The 19,372-nt window shown below is 53.5% G+C and overlaps 4 protein-coding genes across 6 annotated transcripts in view; 3 read left to right on the forward strand and 1 right to left on the reverse strand.

Moving 5' to 3' along the window:
* UBAP2 (ubiquitin associated protein 2) overlaps window positions 1-19,372 on the reverse strand; it is a 117,572-nt gene that overhangs the window by 28,470 nt on the left and 69,730 nt on the right. For 2 of the 3 annotated variants that reach the window (XM_084305178.1, XM_084305176.1), the window contains exons 20-21: window positions 19,079-19,170; window positions 18,170-18,220 (exon numbers count right to left, since the gene is read on the reverse strand). In XM_084305178.1, coding sequence (XP_084161304.1) covers window positions 18,170-18,220; window positions 19,079-19,170 — 143 coding nt within the window. The remainder of the gene's footprint in view (window positions 1-18,169; window positions 18,221-19,078; window positions 19,171-19,372) is intronic. The other variant, XM_084305177.1, reaches the window with a different exon arrangement.
* LOC311221236 (interferon) lies at window positions 3,765-4,343 on the forward strand (the record flags this gene model as incomplete). Its single annotated transcript, XM_084305102.1, has 1 exon — window positions 3,765-4,343. One exon carries the CDS (start codon window positions 3,765-3,767, stop codon window positions 4,341-4,343), a length of 579 nt encoding a protein of 192 aa, XP_084161228.1.
* On the forward strand, window positions 8,275-8,853 carry LOC311221237 (interferon; the record flags this gene model as incomplete). The annotated part of the gene is made up of 1 exon (XM_084305103.1): window positions 8,275-8,853. One exon carries the CDS (start codon window positions 8,275-8,277, stop codon window positions 8,851-8,853), a length of 579 nt encoding a protein of 192 aa, XP_084161229.1.
* On the forward strand, window positions 12,781-13,359 carry LOC311221238 (interferon-like; the record flags this gene model as incomplete). The annotated part of the gene is made up of 1 exon (XM_084305104.1): window positions 12,781-13,359. The coding sequence occupies one exon, from the start codon at window positions 12,781-12,783 to the stop codon at window positions 13,357-13,359; it is 579 nt and encodes a 192-aa protein (XP_084161230.1).

Consider the following 19,372-nt stretch of genomic DNA (forward strand, 5'->3'; position numbering starts at 1 on the left):
AACCAAATAAAGACCTTTTCTAAGAACCTGCCCAGTCCTACGGCACCCCTCTCTCTGGCCCGGGGGCATCTGGACAATGCCCTCAGCTCCAGCCTTACGCTTCTGCTTAGCCCTCGAGTGCTCAGGCACTTCCACTCAACCGTCTCGGGAGAACCCCACCAACCAAACTCGTCTCGCTCACTCCTCTCCCGGCCCGGCCCAGACCGGGACACCTCTGCCAACAGTCCCTCTCCCTCTCTCTCTCCCCCCACGCCCTCGCAGCCACCACCCCCACACACTCAGCACCTCTCTCCTTCTCCCAGCCTCCGTCAGCACAGCAGGCACAGCTCGCTCTCGCTCTCCTCCTCTCCTACAACCTCCGCAGCTTCAGCGACCGCAAACCTCTCCCTCCGCCAACGCCACTGACGCCCTCACCAACAACACCCAAAACCCAGCGCTCCTCTCCTCAGACAACAAGCCCCTCCACAGCCCGCTGCCCGCCCTCCTACCCCGACCCACACGGCCAGGGAGCAACGTGGCCTTCGCGCCTGGCCAGGCACACGGCACGCTCGCGGGCACGACACACTCACTGCTCACAGCCAACACGGCCGCACGACACGAATCTCCGCTTTCACTCAAGCTTCTCCTCTCAGGACAACATTACGCACATCCCTCACCAAGGCACACCACCCAACCTCATCTTTTCACCTTGCTGGGGAGAAATTTAATGAAATAGAACAAGGGCAGGTGGACAGTCCTGCAGCTGGGCAAGCACAGCTCCACACACCACCAGAACTTGGGGACTGTCGTGCTGGAGAGCAGCGAAGGGGAAACGGACCCGCGGGTCCTGCTGGACAGCACGATGACCACCAGCCAGCTCGGGGTTGTGTGCTTGTGGCCAACAAGGCCAAAGGCATCCTGGGGCGTATTACAAGGGCTGTGCTTATCAGGTTGAGAGAGGCTCTCCTCCCCCTCTACTCTGCCCTGCTGCTGAGACCACATCTGGAATATTCTCTCCAGTTCTCAGACCCTTACTTCAACTAAGGACAGGGAAACTGCTTGAGAGAGTCCAGCACAGAGCCACGAGGACCGTGAAGGGAGTGGAGCATCTCCCTTACCAAAAACGGCTGAGGCAGCTCGCTCTCTTCAGCTTGGAGAGGAGCACACTCAGGGCTGACCTTATTCATCTTTGTCAATGCGGGAAGGACAAGTGTCAGGAGGATGGAGCCAGGCTCTTCTCTGTGACATCTACATGTAGGACAAGGAGCAATGGGTGCAAGCTGGACTATTCAGATTACACCTCACGTTCCGTGTCAATATGAGACAAAACTTCTCCACGGTGAGGCTCGCAGAACACTGGAACAGGCTGACCACGGGAGTTGTGGAGTCCCCTTCTCTGGAGACATTCACAACCTGCCTGGAGGCGCTCCTGTGCAACGTGATCTCAGTCTTCCTGCTCCGGCAGCGGGAACAGACTAGATGATCGGTCAAGGTCCCTTCTATCCCTCACATTCTGTGACTGTGTCACTCACTTCAGCAGAGCTTTCCATACTTCCTCTCACAGTACCCTTCCGGACAAAACGGACAGCAAACTGCTCCACGAGTACACCGGACGAGAGGACAGCAACCACCAGACAAGGCGGCCTCAGAGGCTTACGCTAAACGGCCTTACAGCAGGCTGGCAGCCAGTCACTAACGGGATGCCCTAGGCTGACATTTCAGGGACGGCTCTCTCAAGTGCCTTCATGAACAACCTGGATGCAGGACTCAAAGGCAGAACGAGTGACTTAGCCAACAACACTACACTCGCAGGAGGCACGCACTCCCGCGAGGACACAGAGCCCTCGCACGCACCTCTTGGCAAACCAGAGGGCTGGGCACTCACCAACCACCTCACGGGCACCAAGACCAAGCGCTGCGTTGGGCTGCACCAGGGACGGGGCAACCCTGCCTTCACGGGCACACGGGGGGAACACAGGCCGGACAGCGGCCCCACAGAAACACATCTCAGCCTTTGGGTCAACACCAAGTGCAAGAGGAGCCAGCAGCATGCCCTGGCAGACAAAAGGGACAGCCATTTCCTAGGCAGCCCCAGGCCCAGCCAGGGAAGGCATTGTCCCACTCTGCTCTGGGCCAGCCTCACCTCGAGCACCCTCTGCACTTCTGGGTACCACAAAACAAGGGCATAAAGCTATTGGAGAACTTCCAAAGGAGGGAAACGGAGACCTGCAGAGGTCCAGAGGGCAAGACGTGCGAGCAGTGGATCAAGTCCCTCACTTTGTTCAGCCAACAACAGCAGGCCTCGTGCCGGCATGCGGCTCCCTCACGAGGGGAGCAGAGGGGCACGCCCTGAGCTCTGCTCTCTGGGGACAGCCACAGGACCCCAGCGAACGGCACGGAGCTGGGACAAGGAAGGCTCACGCTGCCTCTTCGGAAAAGCTTCTTCACAGAGAACGTAGCTGGGCACTGCAACACGCTCCACAGGGAGGTGCTCACGGAGCTCAAGGACTGCTTGGACAAGGCTCTCAGAAATACACACTTTGGGCTCCTCCTGCACGGACCCAGGACTTGGACTACACCGTCCTGGAGGGCCCCTTCACACTCACCATATACCATGGTTCTACGCTTCTTCTTGCCTCCTGACACAGTCACAGCTTTCTTCACAGCCTTCTTCCCACAAGGACCAACAAACGCCTACACGCCATGACAGAGGAAAGAGCTCCTTGCCCTTCTACTGCTTCACAAATAACCAAGAGCAAAACAAAGGGGAAAGACCGAAAAACAAGCCCAATACAACCAGCAACACAAGCACAGCACCACAGACAATGCAGTGCCCTCTCTGCACACACTTCAAGATGGACTTGATGAGCTACCATCCCTCGAGGTCTTCAAGAAACGCCTACATTCAGGGCTTCATGGCAACGGATACTGCTGGACAAGCACACAAGCTTAAGGGTTCAGCTACACGATCTTCGAGGTCTTCCCCAACCTCAATGACTCCATGATGCTTGGGGGTCCTTTCATTTGCAGGACATGCTACCACAAACTCCCGCCTCATCCTAAAAAAAAAAACACAAACACAAACCCAACGTACGGGTGATCCAACCAAGGACAAGGCACAGATGCCTTTGGGAAGCTCCACCCAGACAGACACTCCAAGCACAGGAACACAAGGGACACCTCTCCCCCAACAATTCCTGCCTACAGCAAGGCAGATCTTGCACCAAGCAGATCACAACACCCCTGACTCCAGAAACACATCGAAACCTGCAATGAACAACTGAGCTGAAAGGAAAAACGGAACACGCGGGCAAAAGAAGACCAAGAAGAAAAAACCCAAACCTCACACTAGGCCATGACATAGGGAAAGTGCACCTCGGAAGGAAGAGCACTCTTGGCCAACGCTCAACCACTCTCCCTCAAGGCCAAAAGGGAAACACTAAGAAAAGCACATCCGCAGCACAGCTGCACCAGCACCCTCTCCCCAACACTTTCACATCCCCCACACAAACACTAAGGACAGAGTACCCACCACGTCAACAAAAACACGAGCCAAGGACCTACAGCTCGCGCACCGCGCTCAGGGCAACCCCAACAACGCACTTCCCCTCAAACCACAACCAACCAAAACTGAAAAACTACAGCCGAAAGCACCTCGACGACCTGAAAGCGACAAAGGGAAAGGAAGATGCCGCACTGCATAAAGCTCGACACCCGGCAGCACCCCGAGCACCAACACCACCCAGCCCCAACAGGCTCTGGCCCAGCACAACCCAAGAGCCACCATGCCTGGGCCATCAGCCCCACCACCACCAGCCATCTACAGCGCCCTCCTGGCCCTCCTGCTCCTCCTCACGCCTCCCGCCAACGCCTTCTCCTGCAGCCCCCTGCGCCTCCACGACAGCACCTTCACCTGGGACAGCCTCCAGCTCCTCCGCGACATGGCTCCCAGCCCCACACAGCCCTGCCCGCAGCAACACGCGCCTTGCTCCTTCCCGGACACCCTCCTGGACACCAACGACACGCAGCAAGCCGCACACACCGCCCTCCACCTCCTCCAACACCTCTTCGACACCCTCAGCAGCCCCAGCACCCCCGCGCACTGGCTCCACACCGCACGCCACGACCTCCTCAACCAGCTCCAGCACCACATCCACCACCTCGAGCGCTGCTTCCCAGCCGACGCCACGCGCCTCCACAGGCGAGGGCCCCGCAACCTTCACCTCAGCATCAACAAGTACTTCGGCTGCATCCAACACTTCCTCCAGAACCACACCTACAGCCCCTGCGCATGGGACCACGTCCGCCTCGAGGCTCACGCCTGCTTCCAGCGCATCCACCGCCTCACCCGCACCATGCGCTAAGAGGAGCCCCACACGCGAACCTCTGCCCTCATGCCTCCCTTCGCCCACCACACAGGGACGCTGACAAGAACTGACCAGAGCCCAGTGGCCACCACCACCCACCCCCTCCTTATTTAACTATTTATTTCAACCGTGATTCTCATCTATTTATTAGTAACTATTTATGCAAACCAAATAAAGACCTTTTCTAAGAACCTGCCCAGTCCTACGGCACCCCTCTCTCTGGCCCGGGGGCATCTGGACAATGCCCTCAGCTCCAGCCTTACGCTTCTGCTTAGCCCTCGAGTGCTCAGGCACTTCCACTCAACCGTCTCGGGAGAACCCCACCAACCAAACTCGTCTCGCTCACTCCTCTCCCGGCCCGGCCCAGACCGGGACACCTCTGCCAACAGTCCCTCTCCCTCTCTCTCTCCCCCCACGCCCTCGCAGCCACCACCCCCACACACTCAGCACCTCTCTCCTTCTCCCAGCCTCCGTCAGCACAGCAGGCACAGCTCGCTCTCGCTCTCCTCCTCTCCTACAACCTCCGCAGCTTCAGCGACCGCAAACCTCTCCCTCCGCCAACGCCACTGACGCCCTCACCAACAACACCCAAAACCCAGCGCTCCTCTCCTCAGACAACAAGCCCCTCCACAGCCCGCTGCCCGCCCTCCTACCCCGACCCACACGGCCAGGGAGCAACGTGGCCTTCGCGCCTGGCCAGGCACACGGCACGCTCGCGGGCACGACACACTCACTGCTCACAGCCAACACGGCCGCACGACACGAATCTCCGCTTTCACTCAAGCTTCTCCTCTCAGGACAACATTACGCACATCCCTCACCAAGGCACACCACCCAACCTCATCTTTTCACCTTGCTGGGGAGAAATTTAATGAAATAGAACAAGGGCAGGTGGACAGTCCTGCAGCTGGGCAAGCACAGCTCCACACACCACCAGAACTTGGGGACTGTCGTGCTGGAGAGCAGCGAAGGGGAAACGGACCCGCGGGTCCTGCTGGACAGCACGATGACCACCAGCCAGCTCGGGGTTGTGTGCTTGTGGCCAACAAGGCCAAAGGCATCCTGGGGCGTATTACAAGGGCTGTGCTTATCAGGTTGAGAGAGGCTCTCCTCCCCCTCTACTCTGCCCTGCTGCTGAGACCACATCTGGAATATTCTCTCCAGTTCTCAGACCCTTACTTCAACTAAGGACAGGGAACTGCTTGAGAGAGTCCAGCACAGAGCCACGAGGACCGTGAAGGGAGTGGAGCATCTCCCTTACCAAAAACGGCTGAGGCAGCTCGCTCTCTTCAGCTTGGAGAGGAGCACACTCAGGGCTGACCTTATTCATCTTTGTCAATGCGGGAAGGACAAGTGTCAGGAGGATGGAGCCAGGCTCTTCTCTGTGACATCTACATGTAGGACAAGGAGCAATGGGTGCAAGCTGGACTATTCAGATTACACCTCACGTTCCGTGTCAATATGAGACAAAACTTCTCCACGGTGAGGCTCGCAGAACACTGGAACAGGCTGACCACGGGAGTTGTGGAGTCCCCTTCTCTGGAGACATTCACAACCTGCCTGGAGGCGCTCCTGTGCAACGTGATCTCAGTCTTCCTGCTCCGGCAGCGGGAACAGACTAGATGATCGGTCAAGGTCCCTTCTATCCCTCACATTCTGTGACTGTGTCACTCACTTCAGCAGAGCTTTCCATACTTCCTCTCACAGTACCCTTCCGGACAAAACGGACAGCAAACTGCTCCACGAGTACACCGGACGAGAGGACAGCAACCACCAGACAAGGCGGCCTCAGAGGCTTACGCTAAACGGCCTTACAGCAGGCTGGCAGCCAGTCACTAACGGGATGCCCTAGGCTGACATTTCAGGGACGGCTCTCTCAAGTGCCTTCATGAACAACCTGGATGCAGGACTCAAAGGCAGAACGAGTGACTTAGCCAACAACACTACACTCGCAGGAGGCACGCACTCCCGCGAGGACACAGAGCCCTCGCACGCACCTCTTGGCAAACCAGAGGGCTGGGCACTCACCAACCACCTCACGGGCACCAAGACCAAGCGCTGCGTTGGGCTGCACCAGGGACGGGGCAACCCTGCCTTCACGGGCACACGGGGGGAACACAGGCCGGACAGCGGCCCCACAGAAACACATCTCAGCCTTTGGGTCAACACCAAGTGCAAGAGGAGCCAGCAGCATGCCCTGGCAGACAAAAGGGACAGCCATTTCCTAGGCAGCCCCAGGCCCAGCCAGGGAAGGCATTGTCCCACTCTGCTCTGGGCCAGCCTCACCTCGAGCACCCTCTGCACTTCTAGGTACCACAAAACAAGGGCATAAAGCTATTGGAGAACTTCCAAAGGAGGGAAACGGAGACCTGCAGAGGTCCAGAGGGCAAGACGTGCGAGCAGTGGATCAAGTCCCTCACTTTGTTCAGCCAACAACAGCAGGCCTCGTGCCGGCATGCGGCTCCCTCACGAGGGGAGCAGAGGGGCACGCCCTGAGCTCTGCTCTCTGGGGACAGCCACAGGACCCCAGCGAACGGCACGGAGCTGGGACAAGGAAGGCTCACGCTGCCTCTTCGGAAAAGCTTCTTCACAGAGAACGTAGCTGGGCACTGCAACACGCTCCACAGGGAGGTGCTCACGGAGCTCAAGGACTGCTTGGACAAGGCTCTCAGAAATACACACTTTGGGCTCCTCCTGCACGGACCCAGGACTTGGACTACACCGTCCTGGAGGGCCCCTTCACACTCACCATATACCATGGTTCTACGCTTCTTCTTGCCTCCTGACACAGTCACAGCTTTCTTCACAGCCTTCTTCCCACAAGGACCAACAAACGCCTACACGCCATGACAGAGGAAAGAGCTCCTTGCCCTTCTACTGCTTCACAAATAACCAAGAGCAAAACAAAGGGGAAAGACCAAAAAACAAGCCCAATACAACCAGCAACACAAGCACAGCACCACAGACAATGCAGTGCCCTCTCTGCACACACTTCAAGATGGACTTGATGAGCTACCATCCCTCGAGGTCTTCAAGAAACGCCTACATTCAGGGCTTCATGGCAACGGATACTGCTGGACAAGCACACAAGCTTAAGGGTTCAGCTACACGATCTTCGAGGTCTTCCCCAACCTCAATGACTCCATGATGCTTGGGGGTCCTTTCATTTGCAGGACATGCTACCACAAACTCCCGCCTCATCCTAAAAAAAAAAACACAAACACAAACCCAACGTACGGGTGATCCAACCAAGGACAAGGCACAGATGCCTTTGGGAAGCTCCACCCAGACAGACACTCCAAGCACAGGAACACAAGGGACACCTCTCCCCCAACAATTCCTGCCTACAGCAAGGCAGATCTTGCACCAAGCAGATCACAACACCCCTGACTCCAGAAACACATCGAAACCTGCAATGAACAACTGAGCTGAAAGGAAAAACGGAACACGCGGGCAAAAGAAGACCAAGAAGAAAAAACCCAAACCTCACACTAGGCCATGACATAGGGAAAGTGCACCTCGGAAGGAAGAGCACTCTTGGCCAACGCTCAACCACTCTCCCTCAAGGCCAAAAGGGAAACACTAAGAAAAGCACATCCGCAGCACAGCTGCACCAGCACCCTCTCCCCAACACTTTCACATCCCCCACACAAACACTAAGGACAGAGTACCCACCACGTCAACAAAAACACGAGCCAAGGACCTACAGCTCGCGCACCGCGCTCAGGGCAACCCCAACAACGCACTTCCCCTCAAACCACAACCAACCAAAACTGAAAAACTACAGCCGAAAGCACCTCGACGACCTGAAAGCGACAAAGGGAAAGGAAGATGCCGCACTGCATAAAGCTCGACACCCGGCAGCACCCCGAGCACCAACACCACCCAGCCCCAACAGGCTCTGGCCCAGCACAACCCAAGAGCCACCATGCCTGGGCCATCAGCCCCACCACCACCAGCCATCTACAGCGCCCTCCTGGCCCTCCTGCTCCTCCTCACGCCTCCCGCCAACGCCTTCTCCTGCAGCCCCCTGCGCCTCCACGACAGCACCTTCACCTGGGACAGCCTCCAGCTCCTCCGCGACATGGCTCCCAGCCCCACACAGCCCTGCCCGCAGCAACACGCGCCTTGCTCCTTCCCGGACACCCTCCTGGACACCAACGACACGCAGCAAGCCGCACACACCGCCCTCCACCTCCTCCAACACCTCTTCGACACCCTCAGCAGCCCCAGCACCCCCGCGCACTGGCTCCACACCGCACGCCACGACCTCCTCAACCAGCTCCAGCACCACATCCACCACCTCGAGCGCTGCTTCCCAGCCGACGCCACGCGCCTCCACAGGCGAGGGCCCCGCAACCTTCACCTCAGCATCAACAAGTACTTCGGCTGCATCCAACACTTCCTCCAGAACCACACCTACAGCCCCTGCGCATGGGACCACGTCCGCCTCGAGGCTCACGCCTGCTTCCAGCGCATCCACCGCCTCACCCGCACCATGCGCTAAGAGGAGCCCCACACGCGAACCTCTGCCCTCATGCCTCCCTTCGCCCACCACACAGGGACGCTGACAAGAACTGACCAGAGCCCAGTGGCCACCACCACCCACCCCCTCCTTATTTAACTATTTATTTCAACCGTGATTCTCATCTATTTATTAGTAACTATTTATGCAAACCAAATAAAGACCTTTTCTAAGAACCTGCCCAGTCCTACGGCACCCCTCTCTCTGGCCCGGGGGCATCTGGACAATGCCCTCAGCTCCAGCCTTACGCTTCTGCTTAGCCCTCGAGTGCTCAGGCACTTCCACTCAACCGTCTCGGGAGAACCCCACCAACCAAACTCGTCTCGCTCACTCCTCTCCCGGCCCGGCCCAGACCGGGACACCTCTGCCAACAGTCCCTCTCCCTCTCTCTCTCCCCCCACGCCCTCGCAGCCACCACCCCCACACACTCAGCACCTCTCTCCTTCTCCCAGCCTCCGTCAGCACAGCAGGCACAGCTCGCTCTCGCTCTCCTCCTCTCCTACAACCTCCGCAGCTTCAGCGACCGCAAACCTCTCCCTCCGCCAACGCCACTGACGCCCTCACCAACAACACCCAAAACCCAGCGCTCCTCTCCTCAGACAACAAGCCCCTCCACAGCCCGCTGCCCGCCCTCCTACCCCGACCCACACGGCCAGGGAGCAACGTGGCCTTCGCGCCTGGCCAGGCACACGGCACGCTCGCGGGCACGACACACTCACTGCTCACAGCCAACACGGCCGCACGACACGAATCTCCGCTTTCACTCAAGCTTCTCCTCTCAGGACAACATTACGCACATCCCTCACCAAGGCACACCACCCAACCTCATCTTTTCACCTTGCTGGGGAGAAATTTAATGAAATAGAACAAGGGCAGGTGGACAGTCCTGCAGCTGGGCAAGCACAGCTCCACACACCACCAGAACTTGGGGACTGTCGTGCTGGAGAGCAGCGAAGGGGAAACGGACCCGCGGGTCCTGCTGGACAGCACGATGACCACCAGCCAGCTCGGGGTTGTGTGCTTGTGGCCAACAAGGCCAAAGGCATCCTGGGGCGTATTACAAGGGCTGTGCTTATCAGGTTGAGAGAGGCTCTCCTCCCCCTCTACTCTGCCCTGCTGCTGAGACCACATCTGGAATATTCTCTCCAGTTCTCAGACCCTTACTTCAACTAAGGACAGGGAACTGCTTGAGAGAGTCCAGCACAGAGCCACGAGGACCGTGAAGGGAGTGGAGCATCTCCCTTACCAAAAACGGCTGAGGCAGCTCGCTCTCTTCAGCTTGGAGAGGAGCACACTCAGGGCTGACCTTATCTTTGTCAATGCGGGAAGGACAAGTGTCAGGAGGATGGAGCCAGGCTCTTCTCTGTGACATCTACATGTAGGACAAGGAGCAATGGGTGCAAGCTGGAATATTCAGATTACACCTCACGTTCCGTGTCAATATGAGACAAAACTTCTCCACGGTGAGGCTCGCAGAACACTGGAACAGGCTGACCACGGGAGTTGTGGAGTCCCCTTCTCTGGAGACATTCGCAACCTGCCTGGAGGCGCTCCTGTGCAACGTGATCTCAGTCTTCCTGCTCCGGCAGCGGGAACAGACTAGATGATCGGTCAAGGTCCCTTCTATCCCTCACATTCTGTGACTGTGTCACTCACTTCAGCAGAGCTTTCCATACTTCCTCTCACAGTACCCTTCCGGACAAAACGGACAGCAAACTGCTCCACGAGTACACCGGACGAGAGGACAGCAACCACCAGACAAGGCGGCCTCAGAGGCTTACGCTAAACGGCCTTACAGCAGGCTGGCAGCCAGTCACTAACGGGATGCCCTAGGCTGACATTTCAGGGACGGCTCTCTCAAGTGCCTTCATGAACAACCTGGATGCAGGACTCAAAGGCAGAACGAGTGACTTAGCCAACAACACTACACTCGCAGGAGGCACGCACTCCCGCGAGGACACAGAGCCCTCGCACGCACCTCTTGGCAAACCAGAGGGCTGGGCACTCACCAACCACCTCACGGGCACCAAGACCAAGCGCTGCGTTGGGCTGCACCAGGGACGGGGCAACCCTGCCTTCACGGGCACACGGGGGGAACACAGGCCGGACAGCGGCCCCACAGAAACACATCTCAGCCTTTGGGTCAACACCAAGTGCAAGAGGAGCCAGCAGCATGCCCTGGCAGACAAAAGGGACAGCCATTTCCTAGGCAGCCCCAGGCCCAGCCAGGGAAGGCATTGTCCCACTCTGCTCTGGGCCAGCCTCACCTCGAGCACCCTCTGCACTTCTGGGTACCACAAAACAAGGGCATAAAGCTATTGGAGAACTTCCAAAGGAGGGAAACGGAGACCTGCAGAGGTCCAGAGGGCAAGACGTGCGAGCAGTGGATCAAGTCCCTCACTTTGTTCAGCCAACAACAGCAGGCCTCGTGCCGGCATGCGGCTCCCTCACGAGGGGAGCAGAGGGGCACGCCCTGAGCTCTGCTCTCTGGGGACAGCCACAGGACCCCAGCGAACGGCACGGAGCTGGGACAAGGAAGGCTCACGCTGCCTCTTCGGAAAAGCTTCTTCACAGAGAACGTAGCTGGGCACTGCAACACGCTCCACAGGGAGGTGCTCACGGAGCTCAAGGACTGCTTGGACAAGGCTCTCAGAAATACACACTTTGGGCTCCTCCTGCACGGACCCAGGACTTGGACTACACCGTCCTGGAGGGCCCCTTCACACTCACCATATACCATGGTTCTACGCTTCTTCTTGCCTCCTGACACAGTCACAGCTTTCTTCACAGCCTTCTTCCCACAAGGACCAACAAACGCCTACACGCCATGACAGAGGAAAGAGCTCCTTGCCCTTCTACTGCTTCACAAATAACCAAGAGCAAAACAAAGGGGAAAGACCAAAAAACAAGCCCAATACAACCAGCAACACAAGCACAGCACCACAGACAATGCAGTGCCCTCTCTGCACACACTTCAAGATGGACTTGATGAGCTACCATCCCTCGAGGTCTTCAAGAAACACCTACATTCAGGGCTTCATGGCAACGGATACTGCTGGACAAGCACACAAGCTTAAGGGTTCAGCTACACGATCTTCGAGGTCTTCCCCAACCTCAATGACTCCATGATGCTTGGGGGTCCTTTCATTTGCAGGACATGCTACCACAAACTCCCGCCTCATCCTAAAAAAAAAAACACAAACACAAACCCAACGTACGGGTGATCCAACCAAGGACAAGGCACAGATGCCTTTGGGAAGCTCCACCCAGACAGACACTCCAAGCACAGGAACACAAGGGACACCTCTCCCCCAACAATTCCTGCCTACAGCAAGGCAGATCTTGCACCAAGCAGATCACAACACCCCTGACTCCAGAAACACATCGAAACCTGCAATGAACAACTGAGCTGAAAGGAAAAACGGAACACGCGGGCAAAAGAAGACCAAGAAGAAAAAACCCAAACCTCACACTAGGCCATGACATAGGGAAAGTGCACCTCGGAAGGAAGAGCACTCTTGGCCAACGCTCAACCACTCTCCCTCAAGGCCAAAAGGGAAACACTAAGAAAAGCACATCCGCAGCACAGCTGCACCAGCACCCTCTCCCCAACACTTTCACATCCCCCACACAAACACTAAGGACAGAGTACCCACCACGTCAACAAAAACACGAGCCAAGGACCTACAGCTCGCGCACCGCGCTCAGGGCAACCCCAACAACGCACTTCCCCTCAAACCACAACCAACCAAAACTGAAAAACTACAGCCGAAAGCACCTCGACGACCTGAAAGCGACAAAGGGAAAGGAAGATGCCGCACTGCATAAAGCTCGACACCCGGCAGCACCCCGAGCACCAACACCACCCAGCCCCAACAGGCTCTGGCCCAGCACAACCCAAGAGCCACCATGCCTGGGCCATCAGCCCCACCACCACCAGCCATCTACAGCGCCCTCCTGGCCCTCCTGCTCCTCCTCACGCCTCCCGCCAACGCCTTCTCCTGCAGCCCCCTGCGCCTCCACGACAGCACCTTCACCTGGGACAGCCTCCAGCTCCTCCGCGACATGGCTCCCAGCCCCACACAGCCCTGCCCGCAGCAACACGCGCCTTGCTCCTTCCCGGACACCCTCCTGGACACCAACGACACGCAGCAAGCCGCACACACCGCCCTCCACCTCCTCCAACACCTCTTCGACACCCTCAGCAGCCCCAGCACCCCCGCGCACTGGCTCCACACCGCACGCCACGACCTCCTCAACCAGCTCCAGCACCACATCCACCACCTCGAGCGCTGCTTCCCAGCCGACGCCACGCGCCTCCACAGGCGAGGGCCCCGCAACCTTCACCTCAGCATCAACAAGTACTTCGGCTGCATCCAACACTTCCTCCAGAACCACACCTACAGCCCCTGCGCATGGGACCACGTCCACCTCGAGGCTCACGCCTGCTTCCAGCGCATCCACCGCCTCACCCGCACCATGCGCTAAGAGGAGCCCCTTACTTACACTTCCCTTCCTTCTATTTATCTATTTATTCAATTATTTATTGAAAATAAATTAACTTCATATTTGTAGAAACTTTAACAGTGGCTCTTTTCTCACGAGCACAGAACCTCCCACAGGGGCAGCCCAACTCCACACACAACGACCGCACTGAACCTCACACATGGGCACAAACACGGGGCCATCTATTCCCTTCTCTCCGTCCCTCTTGGCACCACAGCTGGTATGGGTCACAACCAGAAGGCTACTCCAGCATGCTGGAGCCAGCCCCTAATCCTCTTCCCCAGAGCATCCACAACTGCTCCACGCTCTGACAGCACTGAAGGAAAAGCCATGCCACCCTTACTCGGCATTCAGCTGGATGCACTGGCGATGGGCTACAGCACCCTTCTGCACACCACTTGTCTGTGTCCGTGCTGCTTGCTGTGCTGCTCGGACCTGCAGGTCACTCACTCAAGGTCATGAGGGCAGACAGAAATAGTTTGTATTGTCTTGACTTCTGATACCTTTTCCAGGGCAATAGTTTTGCACAACAGCTCCCGTCCTCCCGTTCTTCAAAAACCACTGACATCCCATAGGACAAAAATGTGCAAGGTCCTTCCAAAGACCTCCCACATCAGCCTCACTCCTGCAGCCATGGCAGCTACGTGACCTGGTAGTGGTCATCCCGTAACTAGGGGCGGCCTCTGAGGAAGGTGAGGAGGGACACACTCTATGAGGGTGGAGAAAAAGAACACCAGATACTGGCTTTCCACTAAAAGAGAGTAAATTTACATTACATGTTCCAAAGAAATCCTTTACTGTAACAGTGGTGAGGCAATGGCACAGGCTGCCCAAAGAAGCTGGGGATGCCCCATCCCTGTGACTGCTCTAGTCCAGGCTGGATGGGGTTTTGGGCACCTTCTCTGGAGGGAGGTGCCCCTGACCATGGCAGCGGGTTGGGATAGAGTGAACTTTAAGGTACTTTCCAACACAAACCATCCCACAATTCTAGAATCTCAGGAAGCCTCATCCTTCACCTCTTCCCAAGTGGTAGAAAGAACAAGGGGAACAGGACTCGAGCATCACTACAACAAGACCCTTGCCATACACACAGCTGATCGGCACTATTCCTTCTCTCCAGGCGCCACAGCTCACAAGGAACAGAAAGCAACAACCACACGACTTGGTGCCTGAGGGCATGCGAATGGCAACATCAGCCCCATGTACAAGAAGGAAGCTAAATGCCCCTTCTTCTTCCCAAAGCAAACACCTTTCCTACACGCTCACAGCAGCTTCAAACACTTAAGCCTCTACGAGCTCCTCATACAGAGATATTCAGGGACCAAGGACCTACACCCACAGCCATCTCCTCTCAAACTACCACCACGAAGCAATGGTGACACTGGACACCTCCCTTAGGTTCCATCAAAGAACCAACCTTCGCAATACTTGGAAAAGACAAATAGAAACATCAACACATACAACAGAAACCACAGGCAACACATCAATAGTCCAAAGAAGACAACCTAACACTATGGGATTGGAAACCGAAAGAAGGCTTGGGCAGAAAGAGAAATTTCAATGAAGCTATGACACAAACATCCCCCAGAAAGTCAAAAGGGAAACAAGAAATAGAAAAAAAAACATCTATGGCAAACCATCTCCAGAACCTTCTCCCCACCATTTTCACATCCCTCCCTGCAAACACCACAAGAAACACCCACCACTCCACCAGCCAAGATAGAGAACAGGGCTCTTCTCCAAAGCACTAAGAGGGAGAAGGGCCTTAGGGTTCACCAGGGGAGGTCTACACTGGAGATTAGGAGAAATTTCATGACTGAAAGGGTTGGGCATCATTGGAATAAGCTGCCCAGCAAAGTCGTTGAGTCACCAGTCTTGGAGGTCTTAAAGAATCACACATATTCAGTACTTAATGGTGGGGATTTAGTGGATTTAGTACTCAATGGTTGAACTAAATCTACTTACACACACATCCTCACCAAACCTGATTCTCACTCTCTCTCTCCCCCCCCACCCTTGCAACTACCACCCCCATGCACCCAGCACCTTTTTGCTTCTCTCAGCCTCCATAAGCTTGCACAGCTCACTCTTGCTCTTCTCATCTCCTACAACCTCAGCATCTTCAGCAACCACAACACCCTGCTGCACACCATGTACCTGTGGTACTTGCTGCACCACTCACTCAGAACTTCTGATCCTTCACTCAAGTCCGCCAACCCCTGTGAAGAACTGACTCGGACTCTACAACTTGACTGAGTATTCATCTATTTGCCTGACTTTATTTTGAAACAGAAGTAAACAGACAACAGGGAAAATAATAGTACTTCTAAAATATATATATATTTTTTTTTAATCAAAGTCACATGTTTAACAGGCACAGCAGGGAATGGTTACAGACAGATGTGCTTTCACAGCCCCACACACAGATCCCCAGTACGAGCCTTATTCTCCCCCACCAAGCCCACACTGGCAGCTGGGGTCAGCTGCTTTGAACTAATTCCAGTGCTGCCCTGAAACAAGAGCAGCCTCACTGATGTGCTCATACCACCATGACAGCATAGGTACCCCATTCCTTGTCAACCACAGGCAGGGGTTACCCCCAAAGATCCAGGCTGACATGGACACTGTCTCTTACTCAACATTCAACTTCAGAGTCAGCCTGCCTGAACCATCATAAAAATCACTTAGGAGCTGCTGCATCATTTCTAGCAACTGCTCTTCTCTGCTACCTTATTTCTCTAACTCATTTTTCTCTATTCACAAAAGAGAGCCTATAGCACCAGATCCCCACTGCATCTCCTTTAACAGCATCCTCTGCCTTTACGGGAATAGCAGGGGAAAACCCAACTACACCATCTTTCCAGCAAGAACCTTGGAACAACACCCATGTAAGTAAGGGTGAGGCAGGAGATCCCAAACACACTCCCTGCAAACAACAGCCACTGGCCAAGACACAGGCTCGGATAGCACACATTCTGTGCGACAGCAGCCCCAGGCATGCACCCTGACCTCAGCCCAGCAAATCCCACACCTCTTGCTCTCCTGCGCTGAACCCAGGCTACAGCTCAAACATTCGCTCCCTCACCTCACTTCTTCCACCCATGCTTGCTGAGGAGAGCCTTCCCACGTTTCTAGTTTCACTGCTTTGTCTTTAATGAACTCACATCATCACAAACATGTCAGCAATTCTGTTCTGTGGGGAGTGTGTCTGGTGTAAAACTATGAACCTACTTCTAACACTCCTTGCAGTACAGACCTGTCATAGTTCTATCAGTAGGCTGTTTTGTTGTGTTTTTTTTTGATCCAAGCATGTTCTTACTTTAATACCAATATTGTCATTTTCCTAATTCATTATAGTAGTTCTTACTTGTTAATAGCTTCACCTCAATTTGTGTGACACACCTGCTATATTTTTCCAACCATCCCATAACTTTCTCCCAAACTGATATCAAGCTGCCAGGTCTTCATTTAGCTAGGTCTTTCCTTTTATCTCAGTATGGCTTCATCTGCCCTCACTGCAACTTTCTTGGGTTTCAAAAAACTTTTACTAGAAATTAAGACATCCTCATACAAAAGATTTTCAGAAACATTCATTGCTTATTTCCAAATAATTGTGTGCTATTTATATTAGACCTAAATTTAAGGTCTTCTGCTGAATATAAGGACAACTTACAAATAACAGAACAGTCAGTTTTCCACTTTGTCTGACAGGTATGAAGCTTCTTCTGAAGCTAAGTACTAGTACTTTTTCCATAGCCTTGATTTGCCCATTACAGTAAATATTCCACCTGTTTTTCATTACCAGATACTTTATTTTGGGTCTCACTTTTTATTTTTTTCTGGCAATACTTCCCCCTCAGTTTAGTATTTATTATTAGATATCATCCATATTTTTTCTCCTAACTCAATTCAGTTATCTGTCAGACTGGTTCTTCTGCATCATTAAGTGGTTTCTGTAGAACATTTTCAAATCTTAACTACATTATCACTTGTGGCCTACTCTTCCTTTCATTTTAATGATGAGTGGACAGACAGGGTTTTGTCTGGGGCATCCCTGTACTCCATTTGGCTAACCCTCAGATTCCACATGGACAACTTGGTACTGACTTGCTTAATTACAGCCTTCATCCAACAATACTCTTTCCAGATCACTGCTCATTGCTCCAGTTTCGCCTTTATGGATACAGTGCATCAATCTATCCTTCAACTTCTCTCAGTTGCATACTACCAACCTTTCTGACTTGTTTACCTGAGTTTTGGGGTAGGAGGAAACAACTCCTCCTCACCTTTCTGCATTGAGGGTGAGGTTACCTGTGAATTTAACTACCTATGATTCAGGTTTCACTGGTGTGTTATTTATATTCTGGATTCAGATAAGTAAGAAAATCGTGTGCTTCCTCTCCTGCAGCTTACCTACTGATGTATTTGTTGCCACAATGCATGCAAAGAACTCCAGCTTTAATAGCTTCAACAACCTGCTAGATGCTCCCAGTAGCTGTCAATTTATGTACAACACCTTGCTGTTCAAGCCCACCCATTGTTAAGGGAGAAGCTCATGCTCAGATTTCATATAGACTTGAAAAGACTTTGAAAAGACAGTTTGCAGGTGGACAAAATGTAACAATCTCTCCATACGCATTTGCATCACCTAAATAAGCTGTTTGTGGATATTCAAGTGACAGAACATAAGGAAAAGCTCTTAATCACCACTGAGCAAAACAATTTGTGTTGGACAGAGGATCAATACTGAAGACAACTTGCTTAAAATGAAATAACCAAGCTATTTACTTACCATTGGCAGCCTGGACTGAAGCATCTGGAGATCATCATAACCATAAATCTGCTTGAAGACAGATAAAAATACAACATCATTATAACACTTTTCTCTGATGCTGACATATTTGGGGCTTTCAACACAGTTTGCTCTGGGACAAGCTTACGTTAAAGGTGTATGTCTATATGTTGTATTTTTTTAAACATGAAGCACTGTAGATCTGTAAGGCTAGTAGAGCTTAAAATGACTTGTCACTTTAATATTGTTTTCAGGTGACAGCAGTTCTCTGAAGAGAGCTTGACTGTCCAGTCTTCAATACTGTTTTTACAGATGTATCATTCAAGAATTAGTAAATATCTACTGGACATTCAGATTTAGGAGCAAAAGGCTTTTCTGCAATTACTCTTTCCGAGAGTGTGACGATTAAAGACATAACGAGTAGGTAAACAAGCGAACTAAAACTCATCCCTCACATTCAATGTAACAAGAAAAGCAATTAGAACAGTCTCCAATTCGAAAATTAGGTAATGAGATGTTGATCCTGGTCAGACATCAAAAATCTCCATGCAACTTTTCAAACAATGACAGACAGGACACATGGCACAGTTCAATCAATACTACAGCAAGTCTATTCCAGTAACACAAACCTGAATAAGTCTAAATTTAATGGAAAGGCATAAAACCTTATACAACCAAAAACCATAACAGAAGACATGCTCAGCTTTGACAGCAGCTACACCAATTCTGAAATTTTCTGTGCACATTTAACTCCCACAGAATAGACTGCATTTCTTCAGCATTTGGAAGAAGAATTCCAAGTGCAATACATGACAACACAAGTGCCTTGGCATAGACAGCAGCAGGTCTGGAGGGCCCACTTGCACCAAGGTTTAAGTAAACAAGGACAGGTACAATTAAATTGCTTACTGGGTAGGCAGGCAGAAGTCCTCCAGGTCCCACAATATACTGGTTATGCAACAAGGGCGGTACACCTTGGGGCAGATTTGGGGGAGCTTTGCCTGTAGAACCAAAATACAGACACTTTAACAAGCCTTTAGAAAAAAGGCTTCAGCACCGAGACAACATAGCTCATGAGCCCTGGCAGCTGCACTTCCATGGCTTTTAAAGAACAGAACTACACAGAAAAATTTAGTGCTAATTGATGAAAATGCTCAAAATAGCCTGAAAAGTTGAACCATATCTAAAGGAAGAGAAAGCAGA

Source organism: Netta rufina (assembly GCF_964035555.1).
Source record: "Netta rufina genome assembly, chromosome: Z".
Taxonomy (NCBI): domain Eukaryota; kingdom Metazoa; phylum Chordata; class Aves; order Anseriformes; family Anatidae; genus Netta; species Netta rufina.